General features: G+C 47.2%; 1 protein-coding gene across 2 annotated transcripts in view; it reads left to right on the top strand.

Moving 5' to 3' along the window:
• SYNE2 (spectrin repeat containing nuclear envelope protein 2) overlaps window positions 1-17,025 on the top strand; it is a 447,442-nt gene that overhangs the window by 335,486 nt on the left and 94,931 nt on the right. For both annotated transcript variants that reach the window (XM_063947243.1, XM_063947242.1), the window contains exons 70-72: window positions 907-1,008; window positions 13,478-13,597; window positions 14,147-14,347. In XM_063947243.1, coding sequence (XP_063803313.1) covers window positions 907-1,008; window positions 13,478-13,597; window positions 14,147-14,347 — 423 coding nt within the window. The remainder of the gene's footprint in view (window positions 1-906; window positions 1,009-13,477; window positions 13,598-14,146; window positions 14,348-17,025) is intronic.

Here is a 17,025-nt window from a genome sequence, read left to right as displayed (position 1 = left end):
AGATAGTCAACGGAATAAGGTGAATTGTTTAAAGTTCGTTACATTCAGAGTTACAAAACATATTTCAAAACTTCCTTGCAACTTCCCTTCATTACACATAGATGAGTGTGTTTTATTATATATGCAATTGTTGTTTTTAATAAGGAATTAATGTTAAAAGCACAAGGAAACTGTTAAAGGAAAAATGTCAAACTGTGGGCCGGTGTACAGTTGAGCGCAAGTAATTCTGGGTACACACTTATAGATACAGTATATCTGCAGATCAATTGATCAGCAGATATATCTATAGACGGACCGGTCAGTGTGTTGTGCATACAGACTACCCGATCCGTTGGGACTGACGTCACAAAGTGGATGAGCATTTACATGCACCTTCCCAGTAGTGCTTTTAGTCAGCGCCAGCTCTTGCAGGCAGTGTACAGGCGGTCCGGTCAGCTGACCGCCCGTACACACAACGATGCACCAATATATCTGTAGATATATTGGTCATCGTGTGTGCTGCAGGGCCGACGCGATATGTCTGTGAACGACGGCATTCACAAACATATCGTTGGTACACACTGGCCGACGGGCAAGCAATATATTGGCCGTTTAATAGAACGGCCGATATATATTGGCCAGTGTGCACCCAGCATGTGTGAATATTTGGGGTCTAATTTAAAGTGCCCATGGTCCAGTGCAGCCTAATACTCAATGTTTGCAGGGAACCCCAGTAGACTCGGGGGGGGCGGGGGGGAGATTTAACAAGTGTGTAGAAATTCCATTTTTATGTCGACAAGTTTGGAGACCCTGCTGAGAACATTCAATCATTGTTTTCAGTTTTTGGTCTATTGGCAGGGGAGCCAGGTGTTCTTCCAGGTCTGCATGAGAAAGCTTCATATAATTTTATTTATTTTTAAATTACAGAATGACATCCGGCAGTTATACGATGTCCTGCTAAAAAAGAAAATGGATCTTATACAGCTCTTGAGTAAGAGAAGCGTGTGCGAAGCTACTGAACTTGTTCAGGTGAGAACAGCTTATCTAGGTTAATTAAACAGATGTTTATGTATTCTGGAATTCCAATTTCTCTGACGTCCTAGTGGATGCTGGGACTCCGTAAGGACCATGGGGGATATAGCGGCTCCGCAGGAGACAGGGCACAATAATAAAAGCTTTAGGATCAGGTGGTGTGCACTGGCTCCTCCCCCTATGACCCTCCTCCAAGCCTCAGTTAGATTTTTGTGCCCGACGAGAAGGGTGCAATCTAGGTGGCTCTCCTGAGCTGCTTAGAATAAAAGTTTAAGTTAGGTTTTTTATTTTCAGTGAGTCCTGCTGGCAACAGGCTCACTGCTACGAGGGACTTAGGGGAGAGAAGTAAACTCACCTGCGTGCAGGATGGATTTGCTTCTTAGGCTACTGGACACCATTAGCTCCAGAGGGATCGAACACAGGCCCAGCCATGGAGTCCGGTCCCGGAGCCGTGCCGCCGACCCCCCTTGCAGATGCCGAAGTTGAAGAGGTCCAGAAACAGGCGGCAGAAGACTTTCAGTCTTCATAAGGTAGCGCACAGCACTGCAGCTGTGCGCCATTGTTGTCAGCACACTTCACCAACAGTCACCAACTGTCACTGAGGGTGCAGGGCGCTGGGGGGGGCGCCCTGGGCAGCAATGTATAATACCTTTTTATGGCTAAAATACATCACATATAGCCCTTGAGGCTATATGGATGTATTTAACCCCTGCCAGATCTCACAAACTCCGAGAGAAGAGCCCGCCGAAAAAGGGGCGGGGCCTATTCTCCTCAGCACACGGCGCCATTTTCCTGCTCAGCTCTGCTGTGAGGAAGGCTCCCAGGCTCTCCCCTGCACTGCACTACAGAAACAGGGTTAAAACAGAGAGGGGGGGCACTTATTTGGCGATATGATTACATATATAAAAATGCTATAAGGGAAAACACTTGTATAAGGGGTTGTCCCTGTATAATTATAGCGTTTTTGGTGTGTGCTGGCAAACTCTCCCTCTGTCTCCCCAAAGGGCTAGTGGGGTCCTGTCCTCTATCAGAGCATTCCCTGTGTGTGTGATGTGTGTCGGTACGTGTGTGTCGACATGTAGGAGGACGATGTTGGTGAGGAGGCGGAGCAAATTGCCTGTATTGGTGATGTCACTCTCTAGGGAGTCGACACTGGAATGGATGGCTTATTTAGGAATTACGTGATAATGTCAACACGCTGCAAGGTCGGTTGACGACATGAGACGGCCGGCAAACAAATTAGTACCTGTCCAGGCGTCTCAGACACCGTCAGGGGCTTGTAAAAACGCCCATTTACCTCAGTCGGTCGACACAGACACGGACACTGACTCCAGTGTCGACGGTGAAGAAACAAACGTATTTTCCTTTAGGGCCACACGTTTCATGTTAAGGGCAATGAAGGAGGTGTTACATATTTCTGATACTACAAGTACCACAAATAAGGGTATTATGTAGGGTGTGAATAAACTACTTGTAGTTTTTCCTGAATCAGATAAATTAAATGAAGTGTGTGATGATACGTGGGTTTCCTCAGATAGAAAATTATTGGCGGTATACCCTTTCCCGCCAGAAGTTAGGGCGAGTTGGGAAACACACCTTAGGGTGGATAAGGCGCTCACACGCTTATAAAAACAAGGGGCGTTACCGTCTCCAGATACGGCAGCCCTCAAGGAGCCAGCTGATAGAAAGCTGAAAAATATCCTAAAAGTATATACACACATACTGGTGTTATACTACGACCAGCAATCGCCTCAGCCTGGATGTGCAGCGCTGAGGGGGCTTGGTCGGATTTCCTGACTGAAAATATTGATACCCTTGACAGGGACAAGATTTTATTGACTATAGATGCATTTCTATATATGCGAGATGCGCAGAGGGATATTTGCATTCTGGCATCAAGAGTAAATGTGATGTCCATATCTGCCAGACGAAGACACGACAGTGGTCAGGTGATGCAGATTCCAGACGGCACATGGAAGTATTGCCGTATAAAGGGGCGGTCCATCGGACCTGGTGGCCATGGCAACAGCTGAAAAATCCACCTTTTGTTACCCCAAGTCACATCTCAGCAGAAAAGGACACAGTCTTTTCAGTCTCAGTCCTTTCGTCCCCATAAGGGCAGGCGGGCAAAAGGGCCAGTCATATCTGCCCAGGGGTAGAGGAAAGGGAAGAAGACTGCAGCAGGCAGCCCATTCCCAGGAACAGAAGCCCTCCACAGCTTCTGCCAAGTCCGCAGCATGACGCTGGGGCCGTACAAGCGGACTCAGGTGCGGTAGGGGGTCATCTCAAGAGTTTCAGCACGCAGGGGGCTCACTCACAAGTGGACTCCTGGATCCTACACGTAGTATCCCAGGTGTACATTGGAAATTCGAGACGTCTCCCCCTCACAAGTTCCTGAAGTCTGCTTTACCAACGTCTCCCTCCGACAGGGAGGCAGTATTGGGAACAATTCACAGGCTGTATTCCCAGCAGGTGATAATCAAAGTACCCCTTCTACAACAAGGGAAGGGGTATTATTCCACACTATATTGTGGTACTGAAGCCAGACGGCTCGGTGAGATCTGAAATATTTGAACACTTACATACAAGCGTTCAAATCAAGATGGAGTCACTCAGAGTAGTGATAGCGAACCAGGAAGAAGGGGACGATATGGTGTCACTGGATATCAGGGACGCTTACCTACATGTCCAAATTTGCCTTCTCACCAAGGGTACCTCAGGTTCGTGGTACAGAACTGTCACTATCCGTTCAGACGCTGCCGTTTGGATTGTCCACGGCACCCCGGGTCTTTACCAAGGTAATGGCCGAAATGATGATTCTTCTTAAAAGAAATATGGACGCTTTCCTGATAAGGGCAAGGTCCAGAGAACAGTTGGAGGTCGGAGTAGCACTATCTTAAGTAGTTCTACGACAGCACGAGTGGATTCTAAATATTCCAAAATCGCAGTTTTTTCCGACGACACGTCTACTGTTCCTAGGGATGATTCTGGACACAGTCCAGAAAAGGATGTTTTCTCCCGGAGAAGAAAGCCAGGGAGTTATCCGAGCTAGTCAGGAACCTCCTAAAACCAGGAAAAGTATCAGTGCATCATTGCACAAGGATCCTGTGAAAAATGGTGGTTTCTTACAAAGCGATCCCATTCGGTAGATTTCATGCAAGAACCTTTCCGTGGGATCTGCTGGAAAAATGGTCCGGATCGCATCTTCAGATGCATCAGCGGATAACCCTGTCTCCAAGGACAAGGGTGTTTCTTCTGCGGTGGCTGCAGAGTGCTCATCTATGAAAGGGCCGCAGATTCGGCATTCAGGACTGGGTCCTGGTGACCACGGATGCCAGCCTGAGTGGCTGGGGAGCAGTCACACAAGGAAAAAATTTCCAGAGAGTGTGATCAAGTCTGGAGACTTCTCTCCACATAAATATACTGGAGCTAAGGGCAATTTACAATGCTCTAAGCTTAGCAAGACCTCTGCTTCAAGGTCAGCCGGTATTGATCCAGTGGGACAACATCACGGCAGTCGCCCACGTAAACAGACAGGGCGGCACAAGAAGCAGGAGGGAAATGGCAGAAACTACAAGGATTCTTCGCTGGGCGAAAAATCATGTGATAACACTCTCAGCAGTGTTCATTCCGGGAGTGGAAAACTGGGAAGCAGACTTCCTCAGCAGGCATGACCTCCACCCGGGAGAGTGGGGACTTCATCGGGAAGTCTTCCACATGATTGTAAACCGTTGGGAAAAACCAAAGGTGGACATGATGGCGTCCCGCCTGAACAAAAAACTAGACAGATATTGCGCCAGGTCAAGGGACCCTCAGGCAATAGCGGTGGACGCTCTGGTAACACTGTGGGTGTACCAGTCAGAGTATGTGTTCCCTCCTATGCCTCTCATACCAAAAGTACTGAGAATCATAAGAGGGAGATGAGTAAGAACGATACTCGTGGTTCCGGATTGGCCAAGAAGGACTTGGTACCCGAAACTTCAAGAGATGTTCACGGAAGACCCGTGGCCTCTACCTTTAAGAAAGGACCTGCTCCAGCAGGGGCCTTGTCTGTTCCAAGACTTACCGCGGCCGCGTTTGACGGCATGGCGGTTGAACGCCGGATCCTGAAAGGGCATTCCAGATGAAGTCATCCCTACCCTGGTCGAAGACAGGAAGGATGTAACCGCAAAACATTTTCACCGCATTTGGTGAAGATATGTTGCGTGGTGTGAGGCCAAGAAGGCCCCTACAGAGGAATTCCAACTGGGTCGTTTACTACATTTCCTGAAAACAGGACTGTCTATGGGCCTAAAATTAGGGTCCATTAAGGTTCAAATTTCGGCCCTGTCGAATTTCTTCCAGAAAGAACTGGCTTTAGTGCCTGACGTTCAGATGTTTGTAAAAGGGGTACTGCATATACAGCCTCCTTTTGTGCCCCAGTGGCACCTTGGGATCTCAATGTTGTTTTGAGTTTCCTAAAGTCACATTGGTTTGAACCACTCACCACTGTGGACTTAAAATATCTCACATGGAAGGTGACGATGCTATTAGCCCTGGCTTCAGCCAGGCGTGTGTCAGAATTGGCGGCTTTATCATATATAAAGCCCTTACTTAATTTTTCATTCTGACAGGGCAGAATTGAGGACTCGTCCTCAATTTCTCCTTAAGGTGTTTTCTGTTTTTCACATGAACCAACCTATTGTGGTACCTGCGGGTACTAGGGACTTGGAGGACTCCAAGTTACTTGACGTTGTCAGGGCCCTGAAAAATATGTTTCCAGGACGGCTGGAGTCAGAAAATCTGACTCGCTGTTTAGCCTGTATGCACCCAACAAGATGGGTGCTCCTGCTTCTAAGCAGACGATTGCTCGCTGTATTTGTAATACAATTCAGTTTACACATTCTGTGGCAGGCCTGCCACAGCCAAAATCTGTAAAAGCCCATTCCAAAAGGAAGGGGGCTCATCTTGGGCGACTGCCCGAGGGGTCTCGGCTTTACAACTTTGCCGAGCAGTTACTTGGTCAGGGGCAAACACGTTTGCTAAATTCTACAAATTTGATACCCTGGCTGAGGAGGACATGGAGTTCTCTCATTCGGTGCTGCAGGGTCATCCGCACTCTCCCGCCCGTTTGGGAGCTTTGGTATAATCCCCATGGTCCTTACGGAGTCCCAGCATCCACTAGGACGTCAGAGAAAATAAGATTTTACTTACCGATAAATCTATTTCTCGTAGTCCGTAGTGGATGCTGGGCGCCCATCCCAAGTGCGGATTGTCTGCAATACTTGTACATAGTTATTGTTACAAAAATCGGGTTATTCTTGTTGTGAGCCGTCTTTTCAGAGGCTCCTTCGTTGTTATCATACTGTTAACTGGGTTCAGATCACAGGTTGTACGGTGTGATTGGTGTGGCTGGTATGAGTCTTACCCGGGATTCAATATCCTTCCTTATTATGCACGCTCGTCCGGGCACAGTATCCTAACTGAGGCTTGGAGGAGGGTCATAGGGGGAGGAGCCAGTGCACACCACCTGATCCTAAAGCTTTTATTATTGTGCCCTGTCTCCTGCGGAGCCGCTATATCCCCCATGGTCCTTACGGAGTCCCAGCATCCACTACGGACTACGAGAAATAGATTTATCGGTAAGTAAAATCTTATTTTGGGCTGAATGCTAACAATACTTTTGTACAGCTGATCAGGGAATTACAGAACGGAAACCAGGGTGTGTTTTGTGCCACCTAGGTACATGACTTGCATGGTTCTTTGACTGGGCTTATTATGTCCTCTTTCATCCATCTGGGGGACGCTGCGCCGTTACTTGTGGGTTAGAGGTGTGTGGTTGTGGAGTTTGGCACAGAACTATTAAAAACCGGACTCCTCCCCCCTCTGACTCCTCCCCATCTGACTCCTCCCCCCTCTAACCCCTCCCATCTCCTTTCTGCCTAGCCAGCACCTCAGTTTTAGTTTTGTGCCTGTGGAGTACAGACATAGATTTTTTTTTTCTCTCTGAAGATTTTAGTTAGGTGTTTTATTATTTTATTGTTGGAGTGCCTAGTCCCTGTATACAGGTGACAGGTACTACTAGAGTGGGGTTAGATAAGAGTTCCCACTCTATTCTGCCGCTGGAGGCCACCACACTTCGGTCACTGGGGCTTGATACCTGTTTTCTATGAGAAGAAGTCGGCAGTGAGGAGGTACAGGATAGACACAATCTGTCTCTGACAGTATTGGTCTATCCTTCATATATTTCATATATATTTCATATATTGCCCTTTTTTCTTGTGTGTCCTCCCCTGTTACATCCCCCCCCCCCTCCCTTCCTCCCCTTCCCCCGGAGATGAGAGGTGGTACACAGTAGCGAGGGCTTTACTGATCCCTGCTACTGGTTTACTGGTTAGTCCGGAGTCCGGGAGAGTGGTGAGTCACTCCCTGGGGGACCGCTTGGAGCCGCTGTATGTAGCGGCGCGCAAGAGCCGGGGACTTCGGCTACAGCGCGCCTTCTCAGGGCTGACCCGGCGCGTACGTCAGTTAAAGAAGGGACGGATTCCCGCCCTGCACTACCGCGTACGCATTCCAGCCCAGCGTCTACAGAGCTCCGGGGCGCCATCTTCTCCAGAGGCAGTACGGGGGACGCTGTGCAGCACACGCGGCTCAGACACTTATTTGGCTCACTACTACTCAACCTGTTTATTCAGTGGGGGTCACCTAACAGCAAGTATACTTTAGGGGGCATAGTGTTCTTCTATACTTTTAGTGAGTGTTATCAGTTTAATTTGCACAGTATAACTCACTATATTCTTTCAATATAAATTGCACAGTATAATTCACAGTACTGTTCACTACACTACTGGGTTTATAGTTCGCTTGTAGTACATTGTTATTTAAAAAAAAAAAAAGTTTCATTATGACCAGTAAGCCAGACAAATCTACAAAGGGGAAGACATCCTTGGTGGTTTATTTTTCATGCTCACAATGTGGGTCAAAGCTAGCTAAGGGTAGCGCGGACGCGGGTACCCTGTGTACTGCATGCTCTGGTGCATCGGTGGCGGACCAGCAGGGAGGTTCCGCGGATCAGTATATGCCTCCTTGGGCCAGGAACATGGTAGATGCCATTTCAGAATTACGTCAGTCCAGATCGGAGGCTGATTCCGGTCAGAATACGGGGGAACCTCTCTGGGCTCAGAATATGGGCAGGTGTCTTACTGATTTAACTCAATCTCTAAACAAATTTGTAAACTCTGACGGCAGTTCTTCTGCTACAAAACGACCACAGCCGTTGCCCGCTATAACTTTCCCGGGGGAGGAGTTGGAGACATCCCCATTGGAGGATGGGGAAGTAGACCCAGAGTGGGACGAAGTTTCGGCCTGGGAAGATGAGGAATTTTCTACTAGCTCAGGTGTTAGATTGCTGATAGAAGCCATCCGTCAGACTCTTAATATTCAGTGGCAGAGACTTCCTCTGGTTTTTTCAAACGACAGAAAAGACAGGTTACTGTCTTCCCTTCTTACTCTCATTTTGCGGATATTTTAAAGGAACCCTGGCTTAAGCCGGATTCTCATTTCCAGGCCCCTAAGAAATTGAAATTTCTCTATCCTTTTACAGAGGAGGATACAAAATTTTGTGAAACGGCCCCAAAGGTAGACGCCCCTATATCACATTTAGCAAAAGCTACGGTTATTCCTTCTGTACAGTCTGTGACGTTGAAGGATCCCACAGATAGGAAGATTGAAGCAATACTTAAATCTATGTTTTCTTTATCAGGTGTTTCTCTTCGCCCAATTCTAGCTGGCGCTTGGGTCCTCAAGGCCGCGGATAACTGGCTAGCACAGGTCGTATCTGGAATGCAGTCTGACGATCCATCGGAAGCCATTCAGTTAGCAGAACAGATTTCGGAGGCTCTTACTTATGTGGGTGAGGCCTTGTTAGATTCGGCTGCGCTACAATCCCGTATTTCTGCCTTGACCGTGACAGCAAGACGGTCTCTTTGGCTTCGGGTTTGGAATGCCGATTCTGACTCAAAACAGACCTTGACAGCGGTGCCCTTTGAAGGTGAGTTTCTCTTTGGGTCGGAATTAAAGAAGATTATTTCTGATACTACAGGGGGAAAGAGTCCTTTTCTTCCAGTTGCTCCTCAGAAACCGAAGACTACAAGGTTTCGGTCCTTTCGTACACAGGGCAGAGGTAATTTCCATTCCTTTCGTGCTTTCTCCAGGTACCCACGAAGAGGTTCAGAGGTAGAGGAACACAGGCAACTCATAGACCAGCCAGTAAACCTGCTGACAAACCTACTGCATGACGGTTCACGATCGCCGGAGGGATCAATGACGGTTGGAGCTCGGTTACTACAGTTCAAAGAGGTATGGCTTCTGTCGAACCCCGATCGCTGGGTGACGGGGGTTATATCCAGGGGATATATGTTAGATCTCGAGGAACCAGTCCCATATCGTCTGTTCGTCACTCCTCTTCCAAGCGATTCCTCCAGACGTCGAGCTCTTCTTCATGCAACAGCCACTCTTTTACAAGATGGTGTAATTCTTCCAGTTCCCGCTCAACAGAGAGGTCGGGATTTTACTCGGGTCTTTTTCTCGTGGACAAACCGGACGGTTCGTTCCGACCCATTCTGAATCTAAAAGCCCTAAACCCGTATCTCTCAACCCAAAAATTCAAGATGGAATCCATTCGCTCAATAATCGCCGCCATGGAGCCAGGGGAATATTTGGCTTCAATAGACATAAAAGACGCCTACCTACATGTTCCTATTTGGATAGGTCATCAATCTCTTCTTAGATTTGCAGTCGGTCCGTGGCATTTTCAGTTTCAGGCTCTTCCCTTAGGTCTATCCACGGCTCTTCGAGTATTTACAAAAGTCATGGGTCATGTCGTCGCGGTTCTCTGTTGTCAGGGGGTCAACATCACTCCATACTTGGACGATCTGTTGGTCAAGGCCCCGTCAGAGGCGATTCTCAATCAGAACCTGCGTCTAACGATAGAGACTCTGCAGTCATTCGGATGGATAATAAACTTTCCAAAGTCGTCTTTACTCCCTTCCCAGAAAATGATTTTTCTGGGACTTTTATTCGACACTAACAGCCAGAAGGTGTTTCTTCCTACGGACAAGATTCAGGATCTGCTGTCCAGAATCCGGACCCTGCTGCACTTACCGGTAGTGTCGGTCCTCAGATGCATGCAGGTGTTAGGCAAGATGGTGTCTTCCTTCGAGGCAGTCCCATACGCCAGATTTCATGCCCGACCTCTTCAGGCTCAGATTCTCGGCTGTTGGACTCGGATGGATCCACGTCTCGAATTGCAGTTGATCAGATTGTCGGTAAAGACTCGTCAGTCGCTTCACTGGTGGCTTCACAGTCACAATTTGAGAAAAGGAGCGCCGTTCACGGTTTGGTCTTGGATGATGGTCACCACGGACGCAAGCCTCAGCGGTTGGGGAGCAGTGTTCCAGACTCATCACTTCCAGGGGCGCTGGAACAGTCACGAGTCAAAATTACAGATCAACATTCTGGAATTGAGGGCAATCCGGTATGCACTCCTTCAGATTCAGACCATGGTACAGGGTCATCCAGTTCGTGTGCAGTCCGACAATGCCACAGCAGTGGCTTACATCAACAAACAGGGAGGAACTCGCAGCTGGTCAGCCATGAGAGAAGTTGCTCAGATTCTCACGTGGGCGGAACGTTGGGTTCCAGTAATATCCGCAATTCACATTCCAGGAGTCGAGAACTGGGAAGCAGATTTTTTGAGTCATCACACGATTCATCCGGGAGAATGGGAACTTCACCAGGAGGTGTTTCTCTCTCTAGCGGCCCGCTGGGGAATGCCCGACGTAGACCTAATGGCGTCTCGTCTCAACAAGAAGCTTCCTCACTACGGCTCGCGAACTCAGGATCCTCAAGCATTTCTGATCGATGCTCTAACAGCCCCGTGCCAGTTTCTACTGGGTTACGTGTTTCCGCCAATTCCGCTGATTCCACGTCTACTTCAACGCATTCGGCGAGAAGGTCTTGCAATAATTCTGGTGGCTCCAGATTGGCCGCGCCGACAGTGGTACACTCTTCTGCGCAGCATGATCGTCGGAGACCCCTTTCGTCTCCCTCTGCGACCAGATCTTCTTCTTCAAGGACCTTGTCGCCACCCAGATTTAAGTCGGCTGGTTTTGACGGCTTGGTTCTTGAATCCAACATTTTAAAAGCAAAAGGTCTTTCTCGTTCTGTTGTGCAGACGATGATTCGGGCTAGGAAACCGGTGACTTCTGGCATTTACCATAGGGTATGGCGTATTTACATTGCTTGGTGCGAAAAGCGGGGCTTGACTCCGCATTTGTTTAAACTTCCTCGCCTGCTATCTTTCCTTCAGTAGGGTATCGAGAAAGGTTTGAGGCTTTCTTCACTGAAGGGTCAGGTTTCGGCCTTGTCGGTTCTTTTTCAAAAGAAACTAGCGATCATTCCAGAGGTTCAGACATTCCTTCAGGGAGTACTTCGGATTCAACCACCTTTTGTTCCTCCGATTCCTCCCTGGGATTTAAACTTGGTCCTTACGGCCCTTCAAAAATCTCCATTTGAGCCTTTGGAATCTGTAGAACTACGTTATCTAACACTAAAAGTTGTTTTGTTTTTCTTTTAGCTATTGCCTCAGCTAGACGAGTGTCTGAGTTGGCGGCCCTTTCTTGCAGGCCGCCCTTGTTAGTGTTTCATGAGAACCGGGTGGTTCTGCGGACTAAGCCTTCTTTCCTTCCAAAGATTGTTTCAGCATTCCATTTAAATCAGGACATTGTCCTTCCAGCATTTACTCCGTCATCTTCTCCCGGGGAGAACTCCCATTTGGCCCTCCTGGATGTTGTTCGGGCCTTACGTGTTTATTTGTCTCGCACAGAGTCTTTCCGTCGTACGGATACCTTGTTGGTATTGATTGATGCTCCCAAACGAGGTTGGCCGGCTTCCAAGAACACTGTGGCCCGTTGGGTAACTTCGGCCATCAGACAGGCGTACGTGTCTTCAAATGTTTCGGTTCCTGACTCAATTAGGGCTCATTCGACTAGAGCTGTTGGAGCCTCTTGGGCTATTCGCGGTGGCGCATCTATTGAGCAGCTGTGCAGGGCGGCGACCTGGTCGTCAGTCCATACTTTCACAAAGTTTTACCGTTTTCATACTTTTGGTTTGGAGACTGCCTCTGTTGGGCGTCGTATTTTACAGACGGCTATGCCGTCAACGTCTCCCTCCTCTCATTAGCTTGCTTTGGGAAATCCCACAAGTAACGGCGCAGCGTCCCCCAGATGGATGAAAGAGAAATAGGGATTTTTGTTTACTTACCGTAAAATCTCTTTCTCTGATTCCATCTGGGGGACGCTGCGATCCCTCCCATAGGTTTGTCTGGTTTAACCGGTTAATTTTTTTCGGTCTATCTCCTTTGGCTTGGCTAAACGTTAACTGAGGTGCTGGCTAGGCAGGAAGGAGATGGGAGGGGTTAGAGGGGGGAGGAGTCAGGTTTTTAATAGTTCTGTGCCAAACTCCACAACCTCACACCTCTAACCCACAAGTAACGGCGCAGCGTCCCCCAGATGGAATCAGAGAAAGAGATTTTACGGTAAGTAAACAAAAATCCCTATTTTTACCTGTGTATATATTAGGATATATAGTATCATGGAACTAAAAGCTATTTTAATTTCAGGACTATTCTTAACTTAGCCTTATTGCCACCACCTCCCCCATTGCGCACTTGCAGGCAGAATAGAATCTTTGGAAATAAAGTAATAATACCCATTGTTGCCAGCCCTTTACCCTGGTCATCTGGAGCTCACCGGTGGAATAGTCCTTGTCTTGTTACTACCATGGCTACTAAGCAGATAACTGGTGATCCTGGTATTCCCAGACTTGGCAATATGCCCCTTTATACATTGTTGAGTCCAGCACATTGATGACAGTCAGCAGGCGTAGGGCGACAAATGAGCAGGAACGCTGGCTAAAACCTGGGTCACATAGAGGCCGGTATTCAATTGCACCGATACTTTTTCTCCCCCCAAAAAACAATGGCCATTATCGGGATATTCAATTAAAGGACTCTTCTTTTTTTGTGGGGGAGAAACATGTTCTAGTTTCGTGCAATAACACATGATATCCGGGATAAGTATCCTGACCCATGTGTTATTGTGAGCTGCTTATCTGGGATTATGCATTGCGTGGCTGAGGCACCCATAGCATAATCCCCAATAAATGCTGGGTAGCCCCCAGCGAATCAATTAGCATCTGTAAATTATCACAGCTAATTGAATACCCCCTTAAAGTTAATTCAGAAGAATATTTATTATTGTTCCACTCGCCCTACATACTACAGCTCATGGTGAGTTACTTGTGACGGCGGTGTTCCTGGGGATTCATAATGAATGCCAATATAGAAACATGCCAAGGAAGTGTAAATATACTTCAGTATGCAATAGAATATGCCAACAAATTAATGTATGTGTATTTGTTACCTCAGGAAGCGGCTGTGTATGAGTCAGAACTTCAGAACTTTGAAAGTCAAGTATCAGCTTTGAAAGAGAGAGGAGATAAACTTTCAATCCCCATATGTTCTAATCAGGAAATCCACAAGTTGGAGGTGAGAATACAACACGCTAGACTGGGATGTTTTATAATACAGAGAATCCTGGTGGTGTCCTGAGCATGAACCTGCTCCCTGCAACCTATATGTACCTGAAGACCCCCAGAATGCAACCCATATGTACCTGAAGACCCCCAGAATGCAACCCATATGTACCTGCAGACCCCCAGAATGCAACACATATGTACCGGAAGACCCCCAGAATGCAACACACATGTACCTGAAGACCCCCAGAATGCAACACATATGTACCTGAAGACCCCCAGAATGCAACACATATGTACCTGAAGACCCCCAGAATGCAACACATATGTACCTGAAGACCCCAGAAAGCAACCAACATGTACTGTACCTGAAAAGCCCCAGAATGGTTTTTCACCAAATACCAAACTATTGCACCTGTTCAAAATCCTGACATTTGACTCTTTGCTGCCAACCAGTGGCCATATTTAGTCATGACCATAAGTCTTGGTATTGAAGTGTTAGTGATGTTTGCTTTTTTGCATATTTCTCTTAAAGAGACAGTAATAATATGTATTATTTTAGGATGTCCTGGATGATATTTGGCAAATTCTTCGAACAAAACAAAACGAATGTTATAGTGCGGCTGTTAGTAAGTCACAGATGGATACACTGCTACGCGGGGTAGCTGAACTGTTGTCTCTGGGGAAAGAGAAGATTGCAAGAAGTAAAGGATACCGCTGCCGAAGCAAAGAAAGCCTAGACTCCCATATACAGGATCACAAGGTATGTCTGACCTGCAGTGATGTACTGACAGATGTACAGTCCCTATAAAATGTCCTTTGTGCTCCGGTATGTCTGTGCTTGCTCTGTAGAACAGCACTTGCCTTTTTTTTTTTTTTTTTTTTAACATGAGCTTTTCTTGTTAAAAACAATAGACATGGGGAGATGTATCAAGTCTCAGTACAAGATAAAGTGTAGAAGTTGCCCAAGTCAACCAATCAGCTTATAACAGTCATTTCATAGGCTGTGCTAGATAAATGACAGAAACTGTCCACATTATCTCTCTCTAAGGCTTGATACATCTTCCCCACAGTCACTTAGTAAAACATTGTAACTGACCTGCAGGCTGTCTGCATTGGCATTAGGTTCTCGATAGCTTTGGAATGATTTGGCACAAACCTCATTCTTTCTTTTCTAAGCTGTTACTAATGGTTATTTCAGTAATGGATTAAGGGTCTAATTCAGTAAGGATTGCAAATTCTGCTAATGCCGCCCATCGCAGGGCAAGGCCACCCAGCATGCTGACCTCCGACCCCCCCCCCCCCCCCCCTCCCCTTCAACAGGCAGGAATTGCGAACCCATTGCAATTTCTGCTTGTTAGCAGAAATAAAGGATGCCTCCTGCCGGTGCAGCTTAGCTGGGCCCCCAGGAGGCCCTCCGCCATGTTCCCGATCGCGGCAGCTGCATGTGATGTCACGCAGCCACCGCGATCACGCCCCTGTGCGCAACGCCTCCGCAACGCCCCATCTCCGCCCTTGAAACGGAGCATTGCCGCCCCGCAACCGCCTCTGCCTGATTGACAGGCAGAGGCGATCGCAATTTCTGCAGCCCCCCCACAGAAAGTGTGGGCACATGCGCAGGACGGGTGTTGCGTATGCGCCCGCGGGGCGATCATAATAATTCCAGTTGGATTGCGATTTGTGATCCAACCTGAATTAGTCCCTAAATCATAAAATGTGTCCGCCTATCTCAGTTACCCTCATTGCAGTAGGCACCTGACAGTCGTAATATCCCATAATAATAATAAAGTGATCTGATTGGGCAGCTGTAGGGAGGTTAATAGTCCTATCAGCTGATGCTGAGCATAGATTCTGTCGTGTTCTATCGCAAGGTAATATAGGAAGATTGCACGTATCCAGACCTGCTAATACACAGGTTCTCAAACTCAGTCCTCAGGACCCCACACAGTTCATGTTTTCCAGGTCACCTGTGGATTTTTAAAATGTGACAGTTGATGGTACACAGTGCAGCTGCTGGGTGACATGGAAAATGTGTGGGGTCCTGAGGACCAAGTTTGAGAACCACTGTGCTAATATATTGAAGGGAATTCAATTGTTATTTTAGCCAGCAGATGGTGCCCAATGGAGCTATTCAATTGTAGCTCCATTCAGGCGCGACTGATGGGCGCAGAAAGCGCGATCACCTGCGTCAATTCAATATTTCCCCTGCGATCTACTGTCACTTTAGATGGGAGAACGGCCGGTGATCTCAATTGAATTCCCCCAATGAGCTTGCCTGCAATGTATATACACGTAAACAAGTATGGACAAAACCTAGAAAACCAACATTACTTTCTGTATGGTGCTCTAAATGAAGCCCTTGTGCATAAATCATACATATTGACTGTTCTTGATAAAATATGCATTGCTTGAGTATATCAAGATCAGTAATCATTTCTTTCGATTTTAATAAACCTAAGCAGGAACCTGCTGATAGAGGCTAATTATTAATTAGCTAATCTTCTTATACAGTTTTACCAGTTTGCTGACCTCATTCACCACTCTTGATCTCTCGCCTAATCTCTCAACGTTCCCAAATGCCTGTTCCGAGTATTGCAGCTATTTTCACTGGCAGGTGCGGGCAGGCTTATGTAGAAGTCATCTTTGCTGGCTATTTTTACTTGCCACTAATTGCTCATCATTAGCTGTTGTGTTATGTGTGTTATATGTTTTACATGCCGTCCAAGCGCTGGAAGTGCATAGCAGTGGAAATAGAATAATGATTATTTCACATGTTCGTACATTGCTGTTGTATAGTGTAAAGCTACACTTGCATATTAGTCTTCTACCAACATAGAAATGCGTGCAGATTTTACCAGTTGCATTTTTGCCACAAGTCCTCCCCGATTTTTTTTTTTTATGACATTTGATTGGAAATTACCTGGATTTTGACATTTTTTGAAATCTTCGCCCCTTTTTACTTCCCAGGACTAATTCAGAGGGCCTAACTCAGACCAGATCGCTCCTCTGCGTTTTTGCAGAGGGCTGTGATCAGATAGCCGCCGCCCATAGAGAGTGTGAATGCATGCGTGCGCCGTGAGAAAACAATCTGTACGCAACTCACTCACCACTGAATCATTTTTCCAGTCTCTTCAGTCTGTGCCGTAGCTCAGGACTTACTTCTACAATGCGAAAGAAACAGGCTGATCGGGGCCGGAGCTGACGTCAGACACCATCCTTAAAAAATGCTTGAGAACGCCTGCGTTTTTCCTGACACTCCCAGAAAACGGACAGTTACCACCCCCAAACGTCCTCATCCTGTCAATCAACTTGTGTGCGCCTAGCGATCGAAATTTTCGCATCATTCTTTCACAGTTCTATCTCGCACCTGTACATTGCAATCCATGCGCAAGCGCAGTCGATCGATAATCGCCCGTCATGCAAAATCGCACAACAGCGCTC

The sequence above is a fragment of the Pseudophryne corroboree genome, chromosome 12 (genome assembly GCF_028390025.1).
Source record: "Pseudophryne corroboree isolate aPseCor3 chromosome 12, aPseCor3.hap2, whole genome shotgun sequence".
NCBI classification, from domain to species: domain Eukaryota; kingdom Metazoa; phylum Chordata; class Amphibia; order Anura; family Myobatrachidae; genus Pseudophryne; species Pseudophryne corroboree.
This window is presented reverse-complemented; position numbering and strand designations above follow the sequence as displayed.